The 19,476-nt window shown below is 33.6% G+C and overlaps 1 protein-coding gene across 9 annotated transcripts; it reads left to right on the top strand.

Moving 5' to 3' along the window:
* Nucleotides 1–25: 25 nt before the first annotated feature.
* LOC141459318 (probable G-protein coupled receptor Mth-like 3) lies at nt 26–18,865 on the top strand. Of its 9 annotated transcripts, none has more exons than XM_074138253.1 (9): nt 26–353; nt 3,041–3,152; nt 4,033–4,195; nt 5,894–6,195; nt 7,273–7,351; nt 13,208–13,362; nt 13,444–13,591; nt 14,207–14,293; nt 16,609–18,865. In XM_074138253.1, exons 2-9 carry the CDS (start codon nt 3,146–3,148, stop codon nt 16,799–16,801), a joined length of 1,134 nt encoding a protein of 377 aa, XP_073994354.1. In that variant the 5' UTR covers nt 26–353; nt 3,041–3,145; the 3' UTR covers nt 16,802–18,865. The 9 variants fall into 9 exon arrangements, with proteins under 9 accessions (XP_073994354.1, XP_073994351.1, XP_073994348.1 ...); XM_074138250.1 differs by having other exon boundaries at nt 3,970–4,195; XM_074138247.1 differs by having other exon boundaries at nt 3,041–3,161; nt 3,970–4,195.
* Nucleotides 18,866–19,476: the final 611 nt, after the last annotated feature.

The raw sequence follows: 19,476 nt of genomic DNA, 5'->3' as shown, positions 1-19,476 counted from the left end.
TTACCTTCCAATATAAATCGTTCGTTAGTATGTAGTTAAATATGAACTTTAAAGGGTGAAAGGGCCCACTTATAAAAAATATTAAGATATATGTATTATTTTTTCGCCACATCTAACTAGGACTAGTCCTGAATTAATGTTGATAAAAGGAATTATTTAATAACTGATTTATTATGAATATAAATCTACAGTTGTAACAGTTCATAGATGTTTTGTAATAAGTTATAACCTTCTCTGTGTTGAAAATGTAAACAAAAATGTGAACGGTTTTTGGTTTTATGCCTATTATTGTAGTTTTTTTAATTATATTTTGGAGAAGTAAAAGTAATGTTGCAAAATAAATTATTCAAAAGGTAAACATTTGCACAATTCTTGAATCAGTAATTATCTTTAAACAGTATGTTTTGGGGTAAATCCAAGATGACCTTGTCTTGTTCTTTAGATAATTCATACAATCACAATTTAACTTAAGCATAAAACTCTTAAAAATTAATATCTGTGTTTTTTATGGTTGAATGTATTATGTTAAAAACAAATACGTGTGGGTAACCAAAAATGATGTAAATTTTAAAAGTTTTATTGTTCTAGGTTTTATACTATTCGTATCTTAATGTATTCCAAGTAAGTTTGCGTATTTATGTAATCATAATCCTAATAAATTTTTAAGTCAGCTGTAACAATACTGGTTTACTATGGAAATTTTGAAAATTGGGTAATAAATAAGAATTATATTGTCTATCTCAACTTTAAGTAGATGCTGTGACCAAAAGAAAACAAGAAACATTTGAAGCTAGACACATTTTACTAGATATTATTTAAGACTATGCAGATCATTTTCATTTTTGCGTAAGCCTATTATGTTGAGCACTAGATGCTGAAGAATAATAATCTCGGCTCAGAATAGTGTTTCTATATTTATTCTGGCCCCTTCAGTAGACAGTTCAATTCTGTTTTTTTTTTTTAAGATTTAAGAACAAATACTGGTGAACCTGTGAATAGCTAACCATCGCCACACTAACGCAGAAAAGGACCTTAAAAGGTCGCCTCCTCCAAGAACTTGGAGTTGGGATGTTTCAGAAAACGGTTCAAGTCTGTGTTCTAGGTCATATGGGTATATTTTGGGAAACGAGGTTCCGTTTGTAGGCCCCGAGTCTGCTGTTGAAGTGACACATCTATAGGAATTGTTTTTGGTGGTTGAATATGATACGTTTGATACATCAACTACGAGTGATTATTTTCTAAAGATGTATTCTTTTTAGGTTGTGTAGTTTTACGAAACGTATCTAGATGTATTCCAAGTAAGTTTGCTTATTGATATAAACAATCCTTCTCGATGAATTTATATAATAGATTATTATTTAATTATTTTCTTTCCACTATTGAAATTAACTTTTGTTTCTGGACCGGGTAAGTCCTGTTCTTTAAAACAGCCTTTTTCACAGGAAGTGCTCGGGACATACTTCAGTTTTTAAAAATGTTAGCATTAGGCTGCCCAGGCAAAATACTAGGAAGAAGAAATAATCGGTTTGAAGATGAAAATTACTTGTTTTACTGCAGTCACTCGATTAATTATATTTTTTAATGAGATAATATTTTAAATTATTTGTAACCTTTGTTTACAGTAAAGAATTTTTTATTTATTCTGTCTATAAGCAAATATTGCTTTCATTAAAGACTTGATAGTATTCAACAATAAATTGTACACATATGGGAATGTATAAATAATTTGTTTATACTTAAAGATAAAACTTATCGCGCTAAACCCTCCAGAGATTTGTGTATCTAGGGTAGGGATAGACAAAACTACACAAACACACACCCCAAACTTTTTAGTTGTTCTGATAATTTTCTTCTAGCATTTTTACATTCTTCAATGTTATTTGAAGACTTGTGATTAGATTTTAATTTAGAATGTTGCAACTTATATTGGGTGTTTTTTTTTTTTTAATAGTCATATTAAATTTTAAAAAATGTTTCAATAAAAGGTAAGCTAAATTTACTTAGTACCATTTTTTTCCTGAAAAAATGTTAAATAAAAGACAACAAATAATTTCACTTCACCATCCGGTGTTCATTCTAAAATTCTATACAAATAAACTCTCAAATCAATTAAGGAATATTAAATTAATCAGATCTTCATTAAACTCGGGATTCAAGCAATACTTTAAGGTACTTTTAATGTAAGTGGTAGATCTCTAGATTGTACTATAGTAGAATTTTAGAGGGATGATTTTATGTTTTCGTTTTCTTTGAGGTACCGCTTCACTCAAAGTTAATTTTTATTTTGCGATTGAATAGAAAGCTCTAACTTGGTATGTGTGACTGTACTTTCGCGATTTTATAATTTTTTGTAATTTTCTAAAAAACAGCTCCAGATATTATGTTTTTATTTTTTATGCTATTTACCCACATAAATATCTATCATGTTTACTTTTTATACTATTTTTCCATAAAATTGATACATTGATATATATCTATAGATGGCTTAGAAAATGAAACTTTATGCACGCGAAAGTGTCACTTCATTTTAGTTGCACGATATCCATCATCTTTTTTAGTTTTAAGAGGCTATAAAGTATTGCTAGAATTCTAAATTTAAAAGAAATTTCTTAAAGTGCGAATTTGTAGGTTTCCCGATTTTTAAATGCTTCTGGAAAAAAACTTAAATAATTTTGATTAAACGTGGCATGCTGTTTGAAAGAACAGTCGCTTATATTTGAAAACGTTTTCTTTTCATCGGTAATTGAATTCATTGGATTTTAAGAGCGACAGATTTAACTTAAAAACGTTCTTCTGAATTTGTCGATGGCTAAAAGGTCGTTGATAGTGAAACTAGATCCAATAACTTACCTGCATATTTTACTTTGGTAGGCCCAACCAGCAACTTAGATAAGGATGACAAAAAATTTCAGTTGTATTTAGCACTAGAAAATTAAGATTGTAAGAAAAGTAAGATTAAAATTGTAATAATTGCAGTAAGAGAAAGTCGTACGAATGTAAATACTAATTTTTTTATTTTTAGTTTTTTTTTTATTTACAGAGCAAGTTAGAGGAAACATTAACCAGAACATGTGAGATGATTGGCATAATTTATGCGGAAGTGTAATGGTAGAGTGACCCAAAAGTTTTCTTTGACTTGTCCAATATGAGAAGTACGTATGGTAAGTGGGCATTCTGAATTATGTCAGAAAATAACTGTTGTAAATAAAAACTGAAATAAATACTTAGTAAACCAAAATACAAAATTATTACCAATCTTTGATCTTTGTCCATCTTTTTTTTTTTTTTTTTTTTTTACCTTATCTTTGACCCACGACTAAAGTGCAATGTCTTATTTTGCAAAGTAAACAACTTACTGCTCCCAAAAAAATTTCTTTCCCTGGCATTGCTGATGAAACTTTTTCAATACTAATGACTATTTAATTAATTATTATCACTACATATAAAGAAAATGATGAACATAAATTTTTGCATTTTATTTAATTTTAATAAGAAAAATATGTTAAAAAATCCTATAATTTTACTCAATATTGTTTTTGCAAGTATCAGATTATTCCTCTATATTTAAATAAAATATTTACAAATATTTATAAAAGTATTTATTTGACTCATTCATTGCTCGATTTGATTTGAAATATTTGACTATATAAGTATAAAATAGTATAAAGTAAAGTATACAATTTTAGGGTTAATTGGGTTCAAGCCTAGAATAAATAAATTTATTTTCTAAACTATTGAAATGATCGTAGAAAAAATTTAAAATCGGAAACTTGAGGTAGGTGTTTTCCCTCATTCGTTCCGTAGCGTGTACAATAAGTAGCAAATATAATTGTATCTATTTTCCCACCCAATCGTACCCATTAATATTTAATAGGCCCGTCTTTTGGGTCATTAATTTTATTTTATTAAATCAATTTTCATTGTTTGTGCTATTTCATTGTTTTTAATATCGATTGAATTTTGTTTCAGTGTTAGTTATTTTAACGCTATTTATCCCAAAGATACTCACGGATGACCAATGTTGTCCTTCAGGTGTTTATCTAGGAAAAGGTGCCTGTTCTGATGGAACAAATATTTCAATTGGCTGCGGTCGAGATAGCTACTTGGTCACTTCAGCAGATGGGGAACTGGAGGTTGAGGAAGGTATTCTGCATATTTTGGGTGAAGAAGACAACTTTACTATAGCAAAAAACAGGTAAAACTAAGCGGCAAGTCTAAATTTTTAACCTAATTTGTTAACATTTTTTGAACTTGGGAAGCCACACAACCTCAGCTATAGCATTTTGTTTGCGTGTGTGGGATGAGCTGCTACTTGCTTGTGAATGCACGATATTGGAAAGTGACTTAGGAAAAAGACGCAAAGAGCAAATCTCTCGTCTGCTTTTTCCGAAAATTTTGTCTCAATCTGGAGTCTGAAAGCAGTTATCGGAAGCACTTGTCCCCAACGAGGTAAAAAAATCTTTGGACTCTGCTTGTTTTGCAAAAAGCGCACGAGCTCTTGGTTAAAGGACGACATAGCATCTTCGCAAAAAGCCTTATCAGCGCCACATGCCTTATCAGTGCAGCGTTCACTGCTCTGAACTTGTTTTTCTTGTAGGAGAGTTCGCTTTATTTAGCTAAGTTCATATGCTTTTCCAGAAGATGCAGTTATTTCTATATTACTTAGTTATTTTATTTCTATATTACTTAGTTATTTTATTTCTTTATTACTTAGTTATTTGATACATAAACTAAAACTCAGATTACTCTTTACATATACATTAATTCATTACAACTCAAAACCACTAAAAGGGAGCAACCTGGCATCCATACCCTTCACGAAACAATGTGGCAAATCACTACCAATCCCAATCAAACCACTTTCAAGGTCTGATAACTAAAATAACACAGAAAACAACCATCAGAAGGTAGTCTCAACAAGTGAAAGTGCAACTCCGCTTCCGCTTTATCGATAACAAAATGTTTCTCAATAAAGGTTAACAAATCATTACGAGCCAGCAACAACGTTATTAACCGCATAAATGTCCAATTGACGACAATTTACACTAAAATCATTAACAGAACCCTCCGTACATAAACAGGCTAACTTGGTATTGAAGATTAACTGCATGGGCTACCCAACATGTGTACTAGTTTCTCTGTAAAAAAATAATAAAAATAAAAAATATTATTTTCAATTCGTCTCATTCTATATAATCTAAATGATGTAACATGGACAAATTAAGTGATCATTTTAGAGGCTGACGGATCTTATCCAAGCCATTGCAAATAATTTTTTTTTGTTTTAAGTAACTGAATTTGGTAAAGTACTATTTTGTATTTGTTAATCAAATCGCGACAAAATCTGATTTTATTGATCTCTGGAACATTTTTCAATGTACTAACTGCCTCGAGTCATAGTTCTCTCGTTGCAGACAGCACCTTCAGTGATGAAGGTATAAGTGGCTCCTAGGAAGGTCTTCCATTAGCACGCGATACAGTAGCGCATTGATGTAGGCTGTTAACAGTATGCGTTTTTAATTGGACCTTAAGTTTGAAGAAATATTTATTGAATTTGTTGACGGAGAAGGATCGTGTTTAAAGGTTGGGATGAAGGATTTTCATTTGTTAATTTAAAAAAATTCGCGCAATTATTTTTATCTTCTGTTAATTTATTAGTAGATAGCTTCCTTAACATTTTTGGCTGTTTCAATGTCTTAATGTTGCGCTACACCTTACTATTTATAATGTCCAAACTTTTTGACACGGTTAAATGGTACCGAAGAGTACTCGCAGCTTATAGCAACAAGAATTTTTTCTACATAATACTTTTTTTGATCGTAGTCGAAGAAACCTGCTCCTATAATTTTGAAGGTTTCCTAACCAGTATTAATTACTATTTTTCTTGATTTAGCTTCTGTATGGGAGTTGATGAATTTACCAAGAAGAGAGTTGCATTAGTTTGTTTTGAAGAAGATGCGAGCTATTTGGAGAAAGTTGGCTTTATGAAAATATATTCAATATGTCTGCTTATATCGGATTTATTTCTTGTGATTACATTGATTGTTTACATGGCTTTTCCAACATTAAGAGACTTGCAAGGAAAATCGTTGATGTCGTTTACAGCGTGTTTGTGCCTTGGATATTTTTTGCTGGCCATAATGCAACTGGAATATTTTGGATTTTACATATCAACGGAATTCTGCCTGATAATGGGTGAGTTGTATTTTTACATTGTCCTCAACTATCATCAATTATGTATGTTTGAGCTTAAATCTAGTTAAAGTGTACGTTGTAACACCCCTTATGGGAAGTTGATATGTTGATATGCGGGCAACCCTGTCTAACACAAGACAAACAACCCTCAATAATGAACACCTCCTCCCCGCAACTCTCACACAATTCACAAAGGTCTCCTATAGATGTAGTTAGGCGCAGTGTAACTATTTAGGCTAAACCGATCCACGGTCAAACTAGTTCAGCGCACATAGCTCAGTCCAAGGAGTCATACGACTCGTGATGAAGGATGGATGTCAAAGAAGTGGTTGTGTCAAGAACGGAGCCTACAAAACACCAGACATTCCCTAGACGTAGTCAGCCTTTTCTGACTAAAGGGCTTGGGAGGACGAATGTCTCCAGAAAGTCTGGGAATTTCCCAGATATTGTTGGATAAATTACACTTTCTTTGGTGGGAGTACTTGGGTATCAGAAATGGTAAGCACGATCTGCCGGCATCTTTTTCTCTTCCTTGGTTTTTCTTAAAAGCCTAGGTAGTTACCAAGTGTTGAAACGGGATAAATTCTACTTGGGGCTAACAGGAAGAGAAGGGGTGTGTAGCGCTAGGGAGTGTTTACTCCTGTTTGCCCTTTCCCTCACGATTTTCTCACATAATTTTTGAGCTTAAAAAAGTTGAGGGGTTTATATTTTTCGAGAATACTCCCATCTTTTGCCATCATTAGAATATCTGGGGATGGCGTTACATGAAGTGCATCTGTTGAACACCAGGGAGTTGTCCGTGACTATCAACTTTCTCTTCTTCATAGAATTTCTTGGAGAACCTGGTTCCCTGATTTGGGGTAGCTAAACTCTCAATATGGAAAAAAGAAGACTATTGTATACATTTTTATAAAATTAAAATTTGTTAGCTATAACCCTAATAATTAGAATAATAGAAAGTCGTGCAATAGTTTCGCCACTGATTTTGTTTAAACTTAGCGGTTTAGTGTATGCTCCATTCATGTAGTTCGATAACTTTTATTTTTTTGAACATTTATTTATTTATTTTATTTGTAGGATTTATTTTATATTATCTGTTGATGAGCTCATTTTTCTGGCTGAGCGTAATATCGTTTAATATTTGGAGGAGTGCGTCGTAAGTGAAAATTTTATTTATTTAGATTAGTATTGCAAGAAAGAAGAATACTTTTCTATGAATGAATACATTTCTATCAGAATTTTTATTTTGAGAGTAAGGGACGTGGCCTCAATCGCTGAGCGTGAACACATTGTAAAATTCGTCCTGCGGACAAACTAATACGAGTATATATTTCTGACAAGCAAAAATCAGCAAAAAGTTAAAATTGTAGTTTAAAACACTTAGCAGACGTAAGAGTACATCGTAACAAATATTTTAAGAAAGAGAATCCCATTTAGCTGCGTCCTTATCGCTTGTAATGCCCTTCGTATTTAAAAACCCATTTGTCTCTAACTTTAAGCTGAGACTAACCCGTTGGACTCACAGTTCTGCGCTTAATTCTGGGTTGCTTATATGAAGTCGATTGCCCGCATTCGCAATCCTCGCATCCTGAACTAATAGAAAGTGGACTAGGCTTTACTTACCGACCTGCCCTGCGGGGCGCGCCTAGAAATTAGGACCTCCTCATTATTTTCAACCACTAACTTCACTCGATTGCCCTTACTCATACAATTAACTTTGCTTAATAGATTTTTTTTTGTTCTCAACAACGCTCTAATTTTCTTTTATCTTGAGTGTAGTGATTGAATGTATGTTAAATCTTCAACTTTTATTTTTATCATTTTTCCTGGTAAATTCTATTAAGGGTACTTCTACAAGAGGGATTGGTTAAGCTTCCCTGAACATTACAGTTTCTGATTTTGTATGTCTTGCCGTATACGTAATATCAATTAGCACCAAATGTAGGAGTATATTTCCAAATTTGAAAGAAAATCGACTGAAAGAAAGAGCCATTTTTGAAATTTCCTTGATAAAGACTTTGTGTAGTGGTTAAAAACATATAAATTGATTTTCAATTGAAACATTTTCCAGGATAATGTGTTTAAGAGTACTTCCGAGATAGTGCCATTTTTGAGAAATGTATTTTTTATGAACTGTTTAGTGTTAAATATGTTGCTAAAATTCCTAGACTGAAGACTGAAGGTCTTTACTCAGTGAATTTTCCCCGTTATCTTTCCTGTACAGATTTCCTGTACACGGCTCCTAGGATTTTCTATACTTGACGTACACATAGATTTATAGCTTTCACTTTTATCATCCTCAGCTATTGATGCAAAAAAAAAAAAAACTTTTATCATATTTGTAAAAAAATCGTTTTAGGACAGTTCTCTGGAAGGAAGTGGGGTAGGCTTCCCTGTAGATATCATTTCAGGGTACTATATGGTTTTAAAAATTGTAAGATGTATGAATTAAATGTGACTTAATAGTTAGAACTTTGAGAATTGTAGTAAGGGAAAGTCGAGAAAGTGTTCATATAAGATGCTTACTTTTAACTTGAGAAGCTAATGACTATATGACTATCTTGACATGAGTCAGTACCAGGTTTTAGCAAAATCACAAAGCTACCAGTATTTAATATTAAACAATATAACTTATTGTTATGATTAGTTTTCAAAAACAACACTATTTCGAAATACGTTAATTACCATCATGGTTTTGTCAAAAATTAATTGCTGAAATTCTTGTTGTCCTCCTAATTGGCGCTACAACTGGCTTGCTCGAATCTTGGCCTCCTCTATCAAAGTTCACCAGCTATCCAGGTCCAAGGCCGCCACCGTCCAGTTTCGGACACCAAGGGTAGTCTCGCATACTCAGAAACACTATCACTTCATCGCGATCTCGGCCTGTCATATATATTTTCTTTAATTACCTTATATGGTATTTCCTCGAGATTCATTCTGCCTACGTGTCCTGCCCAACGAAGGTGTCCAGCTTTATCAAACTCATCACGTCGACGTCCCTGTACAAACTCCTCAGTTCCGCGTTACTTCTCCGTCTTCTTGTTTCGCCATCCAAAATGGCTCCTTCGCTTTCGAAGAATTTTCCTTTCGAACCTAATAGAACAAGCTCGTCGTTTCTGGTGGTGACCCAGCATTCTGAGGCGTATGTTAAGAAGGGTAGGATAAGGGTCTTGTAAAATCTTATCTTAGTCGACCTGAAGATTTACTGACTTTAAAAATGATCTTGCAAGCCGAAGTATGCCCTGTTAGCCAGCAGTATTCTTCTATTAATTTCACTGGGCACATTATTGTAGCGCCTAAACGCGTGAACCGATTTTCATGAATGAGGTGTCATTCGATTCGGAATTTTATGTAGATGTGCCTTTTGGGGGTCTCGATCCTGTACATTGAATGGGAGAGGAGTTAGCCCCCTTTATGTAAGGCCCCCTCCAAAATTATTATTACTAATTACTCTGTAAATCTTGGCCCGATTTTGATAAAATTTGGTAGGATGATAGGGTTAGGGCTCCCCTACGTAACATTAAAGCGACGATCTGCTCTTACACTTGTTAAGGGGAAGTATAGCAATCGTTGCAAATTATCGACACGTGAACCGATTTGCATGAATGAAGGGTCATTCGAATCGAAATTTTGTACAGATTTGCACTTTAAAAGTCTCGACGCCGTGCCTCATAAGGAGGGGAGTTTGCCCCACCCAAATAAGGCCCTTTCTAAAACTATTATTACCAATATTTCTATAACGCTTAGTCCGATTTTGATAAAATTCAGCTCGAATAAGTGGTTAAAGCTCCTCTACGTTGCTGATGCTCTTACACCTACTAAGAGGAAGTACTGCAATCATTTAAATTATCAATGAGTGAACCGATTTAAATCAATGAATTGTCGTTCGATTAAAAGATCTTTGCCTCTTTGCCTTTTAGGAAGAAGTACTGCAATCGTAGTTTATTTTTCTTACTCCTCTTAAAAGGAAGTACTGAAATCGCAGTTTAATTTTGCTATTTACGTACAAATACCTTCCTATGTTATTCAAAACGCTTTTTCAAAAAAATTTGTTATTGAGGATGGTTTGGGGGAACGCAACTATAATCATTCTTTAAAAAGATCTCTCCATTGGTAGTTACGGTTCCGACTTAACACCTTATCAGATTATAATGATAGAATTGTTTATTCCAAATTTTAAAAAAATCTGTAAAGAAGATATCGTCGCCTAAGAAGTGATACCTCGTAACTAGAAAATATCAACTTTACAGGAGAAGGAAAAAAACAGGATATAAAATTCATTTTAAGGCATACAGTAATTCTTCTTTCAATGTTAACTATTAGTGTGACTGTCGTCTTGAAAGTGCATGATTGAAAATAAATTTTTTTTCAACATTTATTATTTTTTTCAACATTTATATATAAAAATGTAATTTTCGTTGAAATTTTAGTTACGAGGTATCACTTCTTAGGCGACGATATGTAACTTTGTAAAATAAACAAAAAGGAAAATCTATCCAAAAGGTACAAAAATCTCCTTAACAAAAACTTACAGTTTAAAATGTTAAGTATAAGGGTTGATTAAACGCCAAAAGGTACACAAATCAGCGAGTACCCAACATTTCATTAATACTTCATTAATAGTTAAGTAATTCAACTGCATTAATTTTCATTAATAAGTTATTTTTTAGAATTTATTAGATGTTACAGACCCTTATGCTGGCCACTTCATTTATAATATTTTTTTGTCATAATTATGATAAATCACATAAATATGTACATGCATGTTAATGTAGAAAAAGACAAAGTTAGAGTAGGCTACTGTCTTGAATTCATCTTACCGAAATATTCGTGAGCACAAATAACACACAGTTAATAACAAGTAGATTATTCAACAACAATTATTCATTTCTCAATTGTAATTTAATTTAGGCCCCCTAATTTTACTTATAGTAAAATACTGGAATAATTAGCTGCCCTAAAAATATGCATATCTTATTTACTTTATATTACATATATACAACATTGTGGGATGAATACCTAGATTGAGAATGTAATTGAAGAAAACTATATTATTTGCGATAAAGCCAGATAATTATTACCTATTATTATAAACGTTTGACTACTACATAAAGTAACAATTACTTTAATCGAAGAAAGAACTTAAACCGACGATTTTTATTTAAAAATAAAAATAAATAAATAAAATAAACAAAATCATTGGTGTAAGTTTTTTATACAAAAAAAGTTTTTGAATTTTTTAGCCTCATAATTTTTTTTATTTTTTGTAACGTTTTTCTTTTTAACCTGTAATTAATAGTTTGATTATTATAGATAACTAGATATTACTGTCAATCTACAGTGCTACTTGAACATATATTTTGTAGACGAAAATGGCCAGCATAAGGGTCTGTGACATCTAATAAATTCTAAAAAATAACTTATTAATGAAAATTAATGCAGTAGAATTACTTAACTATTAATGAAGTATTAATGAAATGTTGGGTACTCGCTGATTTGTGTACCTTTTGGCGTTTAATCAACCCTTATACTTAACATTTTAAACTGTAAGTTTTTGTTAAGGTTTTGTAAGAGCTTTACCAATTCAGGACCTCCAGACTTGGAGCAGTTCAGAAGGAATGCCATCGTAGCAGGGGTTTTATTATTTTTTAGACTTAGAATTGCCTCAACAATTTCGTCCTCATCTGGTGGCTCGAGTTCTTCCTCTTCCGAGTATGGTTCCAACCCAATCCTATTGTCAACATCTTCTACAGCCAAGTTAAGCAATGAGAAGAAATGATTATTTCTCCGTCGTTCAAGAATTCCCTTCTTGTCACTTATAAGTGAACCGTCCTCAGCTTTACAAGAGCTTGTTCTTGGTTTAAAGTTTGCTCGACCTTCTTCACCATTTGATAAAATTTTCTCACATCATTTCCACTTCTTAATTATTCCAACATTTTCAATTTCTCTTTTTATTGAGCTTTCTTTTTATTCCTGTGAATTCTCTTTTTTTCCTGCCATAACCATCTGTGTTCTTCGACAGATGCTCGAGTGTGTCTCCTCTGTATCATTGTTCGATAAGCCACATTTTTCTTATTTGTGGCTTTGAATCAGCAAAATGTATAAGTCTTAGACCATTATTATTTGTCTCAAAATGAGCACTATATTGGCCGATGGTTGGTCGATAAATACATTCCTGGCCCACTTGTGCATTACAATCTCCGATCATCAGCTTTATATTACCTCTAGGGCAATCATCAAAACATTTTTCGAACTCTTCATAGAAAATATTTTTGTCTCCTCCTCAGATACTTCATGAACTGTAACCTGTAATTTCGAAATCTTCTTCTGAGCCGAAGATAACATATTTTTGCACTGATAGGTTTAAAGTCTAATACCATTTGTGACATCCTCTTTCCTACGGTGAATCCTATCCCAAACATATATATCACAACATATCGCAACTATAATAGATAGTGTGACCTCCTTTCTTGAAAATTCCTGTTGTAAAGAAAATAAGTCCCAAGTACGAATTTCCTGAAGAGTTTCTCAGTTTTCAGCGAATTTCTTGAAAACTGCTCTGACTGATGTCAAACTTAAAAATCGAACCACGAAATGCTATATCTTTTGATTCTAAGTTTTTCTCTGCAGAATTCATTTCAGTTTTTGGGGAGTATTTAGGGTAGAGTTCTCTCTTCGATGCCATTTCACTGAATTAGATCGTTCTACTATGTGATATTAGTGTGAAAGTATTTTAATAAAATTCCTTATTTAAGGAAAACCACTTGCTTAGAAGTGTGAATCTCAATTTTTTCTAGCTTTTTATTTGATAAATTTTAAAGAGGGTTTCTAAATGTTTCGCTTTTCTATAATATCCTTTTATTACAGTGAACCTATTGTGATGCTTACCAATAATTAGTAAAATTTTGAAGTTGGAGGAAATGTTTGAGAATTAAAGTTACATAAAGTGTAAGTCTTTATACCAGATTTTTTATGTTATAGTCACACTTATCTGATTTTTGTTGTCTAATAGGTGGCAGATAACTTGGAGCGACGCTCAATTAGGGATTGCATATAATGTTATAGGCTTTGGTTCTCCGGCTATATTCTTAATTGCTGCCATATTGGCTCATCACACACCTGGCAATCATATTAAACCAGATTTTTCTAAATCTTGCTGGTTTTCAGGTAATATTAGTATACTTTTCATTAAAGAATGTTTAGAGTGTAAAACAATTAGTTTTTGAGTTTTGCCTATTTTTTGTTTAGGTAAATCTGAAACTTGGGCATTTTTCTATGGACCAATTGGAATTTTATTATGCTTTAATATTGTGTTCTTTGCTCTTACTGTAATGCGCTTGTGGAAAGATTATAAAGATTCGAATCCGGGTTCTAGGATTCAAGTTTTAAGATTTAAGTAAGTCTGTTATCCTCGATCAAAATCTCCTAGTATTTGTTCAAGTTGCAGTAAAGACCAACGCCGTTATTCAGAAAAGATTTTTAGAGGCCTTAATAAACACTGACAAACAAAGAAATTGCTGGAATTTTCCACGATTAAGATCATTCGTGAACATTGCGTGAAAATCGTTGCTTGCGCTTGCCGTTTCTCTGGATGATAAGTGATAAGAGGACTAGTGGATCTTGAGTCCAGGATTAGAATGTCTGGATAGATTGTATGGAAGGTAAGGAGACGAACGGATTAGGGAAATATTTAAATTTCAATGGATTTTTCCGTTTAATGTACCGTTTTCTGTTTTGCTTCAAACATGTACAAGCTACATCAAGTTGTGTTAGTTCTTATATTCTTTTTATGCGCTGGTCTGGCCACGATTTCTACGAAGGGAAGAGAAGCTGCAATTGTTTGATTGCATTCCTTGACATCTCGTATCAATTATGCTAATATGATTTAACAATTTTTAGCCCTGTTTTACATTGTTGACATGTATATCCTTCGACTAGTTGTGTTCATGATTTTTTTAATTATAATGATAGCACATTATTATTATTATTATTATTTTTGGTTTTGTTTCAGGTGTCTTCTTTATTTGAAAGTATTTCTAACGATGGGCATTTCATGGATTTTTGAAATAGGCTCTTATATTTTTGAATTAGACATTTGGTAAATATAATTTTTGTTTTTCATGTAGAGCTAATCGAGTTTAAAACTTACCCTTCTGTGGGAGAAAGAGAATGGTCTCAAATATGGCTCAGTGGCTTGCTTACCGAGATATCAAACCTCGGATTAGCATCGGATTTCCAGGCTCTGTATTAGAAACGTCTATACCATTTTGACAGTCTACGCTGGCCATTTTTTTTTTTTTTTAATTATTATTGTAGCTATTAAGATCTTTATAAAGTCTCTACTACCTCTAGCTTCTCGTATATCAATTTTGCAGCCAATCGCAGTGCAGCACGTTTCCCGCTGAGAAATAGTTTAGACTGTGGAGGTGAAATATGGGGGCAAATTAAAAATGAAACTCTAAAGCTGCCAAGGAATGTGTGCACCTGTGAGCTCACCTATGCTAGGTGACTCCATCTAGCATATATAATAACGATCCAAGATTGTGAAAGGAGCCGGAGCTGGTGTTAATAGCTCATATCTAGATGGGTACGAGGGGGTACCCAAAAAAAACCGGAATTATTTTTTAAAAGCTATTTATTTACAAATTTTTTACAGAACAACCTTATCCCCTTCAAAATACTCTCCATTACAACTAATATATTTGTCCAACCGGTGCTTCCACTGTTCGAAACATTTTTTGTAGTCATCTTTAGAAATGGCTGACAGCTCCTTCTTCGTTTTTTTCTTGACCTCTTCAATGTTGTCAAATCGGTGACCTTTCATGCCCTTTTTCATGCGTGGAAATAAGAAAAAGTCGCACGGAGCCAGGTCAGGCGAGTAAGGTGCGTGGGGCAGCGGAACCATGCCATTTTTAGCCAAAAACTGTGTAACAGAGATGGCTGTGTGTGCAGGTGCATTGTCGTGGTGGAAGAACCAGTCTCCTGTTTGCCACAAATCGGGTCTTTTTTGGCGAACACTATTGCGCAATCTTTTCAAAACTTCCAAATACCAGGTTTGATTGACGGTCTGACCTGGGGGGACAAACTCTGAATGGACTACGCCTTTGGCATTAAAAAAGCAAATCAGCATTGTTTTGATGTCTGACTTGACTTGACGACATTTTTTTGGTCGGGGTGAAGATGACGTCTTCCATTGGCTCGACTGTTGCTTTGTTTCTGGGTCATAACCATAGCACCATGACTTATCACCAGTAATGACCTTTGACAGAAAGTCTGGATCAGTTTCAAGCTGTTGTTTCAAAGCACGACATGTTTCAACTCTTGATGTTTCAACACATGTTCTTTTTGATTGTCAGTCAGAACTCGAGGAACAAACTGGGCAGCAACCCTTTTCATCCCCAAATCTTCCGTTAAAATTCGCTGAACCGAGCTCCAAGATAACCCACTACTCTCTGACAGTTGATCAATTGTCTGTCGACGGTCTGTGAACACCAGCTCTCGAATTTTTTGAACATTTTCGTCGATTCGGGCAGTTGATGGACGTCCAGAACGAGGTTTGTCATCAATCGACATGTCGCCATTTTTAAACCGAGTAAACCACTCGTATACTTGAGTTTTTCCCATAGCGTCATCTTTGTAAGCTGTTTTCAACATTAAAACACGTTCAGCAGCATTTTTGCCGAGTAGAAAACAAAATTTCAGAGCTGCACGTTGTTCACTTAAACTTGCATCATAAAAAACGAAAAAAGAACAAAACAGCGCTGGTAAAAACAATCAGTGCAGATGAACAGAACAAGCCAGGCAGACAACACAGGCAGGACTGAACTGGCAAGGAATTGCGCTATACACGTCTAGCGGCAGAAATGCGTACTACATAAGCTCCATGCGCGGCAACGCAATTCCGGTTATTTTTGGGTACCCCCTCGTATAGGCTAATATTTCATTGCCTTCCAGCGGGTATTGTGACAATTACTTCTCGTTCTAAGGATGATTTTAAAATGTAATCCCTCGCCAGGACGAATGAATCAAATTAATTGACAATTAGTGAGTCAATTTGACTATTAAGTCGTATTTTAGGCAGCTTTTTGTTCTTTGTCAAGATAGACAGTTCCAATACGATGTACGGAAGCAGCTCAAACATCTATGGGAGTTAATTGTGAGCCTTGGGTTTGTGTATTGTCTATTAAGTTATTTGACGTGTTAACCTTAGTTGATCACAGCAAGTCCTTATGTCGCGGTCTATGTGAACTGTTTAGCCAATGAGTGTCTTAATCGCTCCAATTGCATGGTTTTTGTCTTCTAGATTACTATTTTTCTTTAAAGTAACCAATAATTGAGGACCAGTTTCTTTGTACAAGAAAACGCAAAATGTACGTTAGTGGTGTTTAAATAAGTTCTTTATACTGTTCACAGGCATGCAACAGATATAGTTAACTGTTTGCAAGGAGTCATCATATTCATTGTGATGGTTGCAACACGCAGGCGTGTAATTAGACTTATAGCCAGTAATGGATTGTTTAGTAATTGTTTTAATACAAATTGGCAAACAATCAAAGATGAAGAATCAGAAAATGACGTGCAAGCGGAACAGATTCAGCTTTCTTAATCTTATTGGATCTTTTATTTAAAAAAGTATATTTATTTTATATTTTTATTAGATTTGGTATTAGATAATAGGCTTATACATCGTATATTTGTTCCAACTGTTCTCAATATTATATAGCATTTCTGGCCTGAAACAAATAACAAAAAATCAACATTTTATTTTCGATTTCAAACTGTTTGGACGGTTCGAGAAGCTTTATAAAAATAAATGTAGGGTGAACAGTGGTAAAATACGACAAGTTAGAAATTTAAGATATGATGCAAATGAAAGAACAAGCTGTTGTTAATTACTCGGCGAGCACACAGAAATCTCTTTCTCAAATACTAGTCACTATTCAAAACAGCGTTCACATGAGCCACCTTATTTTCATTCCTTGAAGTTGAAGGACATCCTTAGCATCGTTGTCTTCAACCAGATTTTCTTAGCTTCCTGACGAACATGAATATGTAACGCTGCTCCTTACATAATGCGATGACTGTAGAAACGTAAAATTTCCAATTTTTGAATTACTTGAGAAAAAAAAGAAAAGATTTTTGATTGCCCCTCATAAAGTCCATTTCTAATGCTTTTAATTACTTTTATATTTTTTGTTTTATTTTTATTTTTTTGTAAGACGTAGCTTATTTTCATCTGACGCATATAATAGTATGCTCTCTAGTGCCTGGAAAATACTCTTTCCAAATTGAAGATAATGTTTTTCGCATTCTGATATGCGTTTATTATTATTATTATTATTATTTGTTGTTGTTGCTTCTTTATCTTACATCTCCTCTGATTTTGTATTTAGAACCTAATGTTATTCAATCAAATGAATATCATGCATACGATTTTAAAAACATAAATGTTAGTGAAGAGATGTTATACCTCCAAGTGGCTGTAGCTACCTGGTCATGTCTAAGAAGTGAGGAGGGTACATTGATAGAGCTGATGAATCAGAGATGGTTCTAAAGAGGGGCTGTTTGGGGAGAAAGAATCTCATGCAGTCAATAAGAAGTCGATATAACCGAATTTAGTACCTACAACACAACCTCACTCTCCAAACTGAAGGTTCGAAGCACTTTTAAATTAGAATATCACTTCTACCACCAAGTGTTTAAATACTGAATGAATATTCAGTAATTTTGGTAAATTTACGCGGCCACCCTATCTAGTTTCACTTCATATTTTAACATGTTTATAAAGAACCTAGGAGGTCTGCAAGGAGAGAATTGTGATGTAAGATGCTCCAATATCCTAGAAGTTTATACTTACAAGTTTATACTGCTTCAACACAGACTCACTGTTCAAGATGAAGATCGACACCCCAGCCACGTCTAGATTATTGAGTTTTTTCTAAATGATTCAGCTTTGCATATTTTATAAGCAAATTTCTAAAATTAGTAATTGTTGGGTCCGTATATACCATGGAATATGTGCTGGCCTGTACACTTAGTGTTCATACAGATCTGAAAGAATAGCTGCTCTTCCATGAGGTTAATAGTTTTGGGATATTAATAGTTGGCGGGTGTTGTTCTAGTGGTTATGTGCGTGGCTTTGTAATTGGGAGAACTCCCAGATCGAATCCCGCGTGTAAATACTTTTTATGTGTTAAAACAAAAAATGTTAATAGTAAAATGTGTGCTTCCGCCCTCATCCACGATACCTAATTTGGTAGTTGGACGTTAAGCCCCGCCTAGAAAAAATAGGCAATTACTGTACTTTTAGTTTTGAGATTGGCATGCAGTAAGCTTACTTTGCGTTATGAATTTAGAAAAATTAGTGTCCCACAGACAAGTTCATTTTATATGTATTTATTTGTGGCATGGCTATGGAAAGTGCACATACTGTGGAGCACACCAAGATAGAGTTCTATTATGACAAATTTATTTTGTACTTGGTCATATTTATTTATTTATTTTTTTTTTTTACTAAAAACTACTAACTAATCATGTACTTTTTCTTCTGATAGTTTTTAAATTTCTATTGTAATATTTTATATTATTTGTTGACAAAAAAAAATGTATTGGGTTAATATAGTGTTAATTTTTGTAATAAAACTGAACAAAAATGTTTTTGCAAAAATCATTACTGAAAGTGTAACTGATGGTTAACCTTACACGTCTTGGCTCCTTACAGTTACCCCAAATTTCACAAAGATAAAATCTCTTTTGAAACCTCTTTTGACACACGATATTTTGTCAGGGTTATTTCAAAACTAGCTCGTAGCAATCAAAAGTAGAAGCAAGAGATCAATGATCTGTGTAAGTTGCAGAACGTTATCACCACCGTTAAACTTCGACTATGGTGGGTACAGCATATGACCAGAATAGGCGATTCTGAAATGATGGAAAGAGTGATGGAAGAACGATTGTTTGGTGCAAGGCGAGTAGGATGACCGAAGTTAAGATGATCGTCAAATGGTGTGGTTAAAAATGCCAGAAGATAATTTGGTGCTGGACTTGTCGCAGCTACCAATCGAGAGACTGACACTTAAAATAGACACTTTATTCAAAAATATTTATAAATAACATACATATGTTATTGTACATACATTTCTTATTTTCGGAGTTTCTGTACACTATAATCTCCTAACTATTAGAGAGACTGACTGATGTTGGAAGATGCCAGGATCCAATGGCGGGTTATAGCACCATTTTAGCATAATTAGGAGCAGATAGCTACAGATTCTTTGCAAT

The sequence above is a fragment of the Rhodnius prolixus genome, unplaced genomic scaffold, assembly GCF_049639745.1.
Source record: "Rhodnius prolixus isolate KJV_2025 unplaced genomic scaffold, Rpr scaffold_11, whole genome shotgun sequence".
NCBI classification, from domain to species: domain Eukaryota; kingdom Metazoa; phylum Arthropoda; class Insecta; order Hemiptera; family Reduviidae; genus Rhodnius; species Rhodnius prolixus.
Note: the sequence above shows the minus strand (reverse complement) of the source record. Positions and strands in the feature narration are given on the sequence as shown.

Excerpts from the sequence above, each read along its gene's own strand:
- LOC141459318 (XM_074138247.1), top strand. Across the intron at positions 6,196-7,272 it reads GGAATTCTGCCTGATAATGG|GATTTATTTTATATTATCTG; the intron begins GTGAGTTGTATT and ends TTTTATTTGTAG. Across the intron at positions 13,592-14,206 it reads ATTCAAGTTTTAAGATTTAA|GTGTCTTCTTTATTTGAAAG; the intron begins GTAAGTCTGTTA and ends GTTTTGTTTCAG.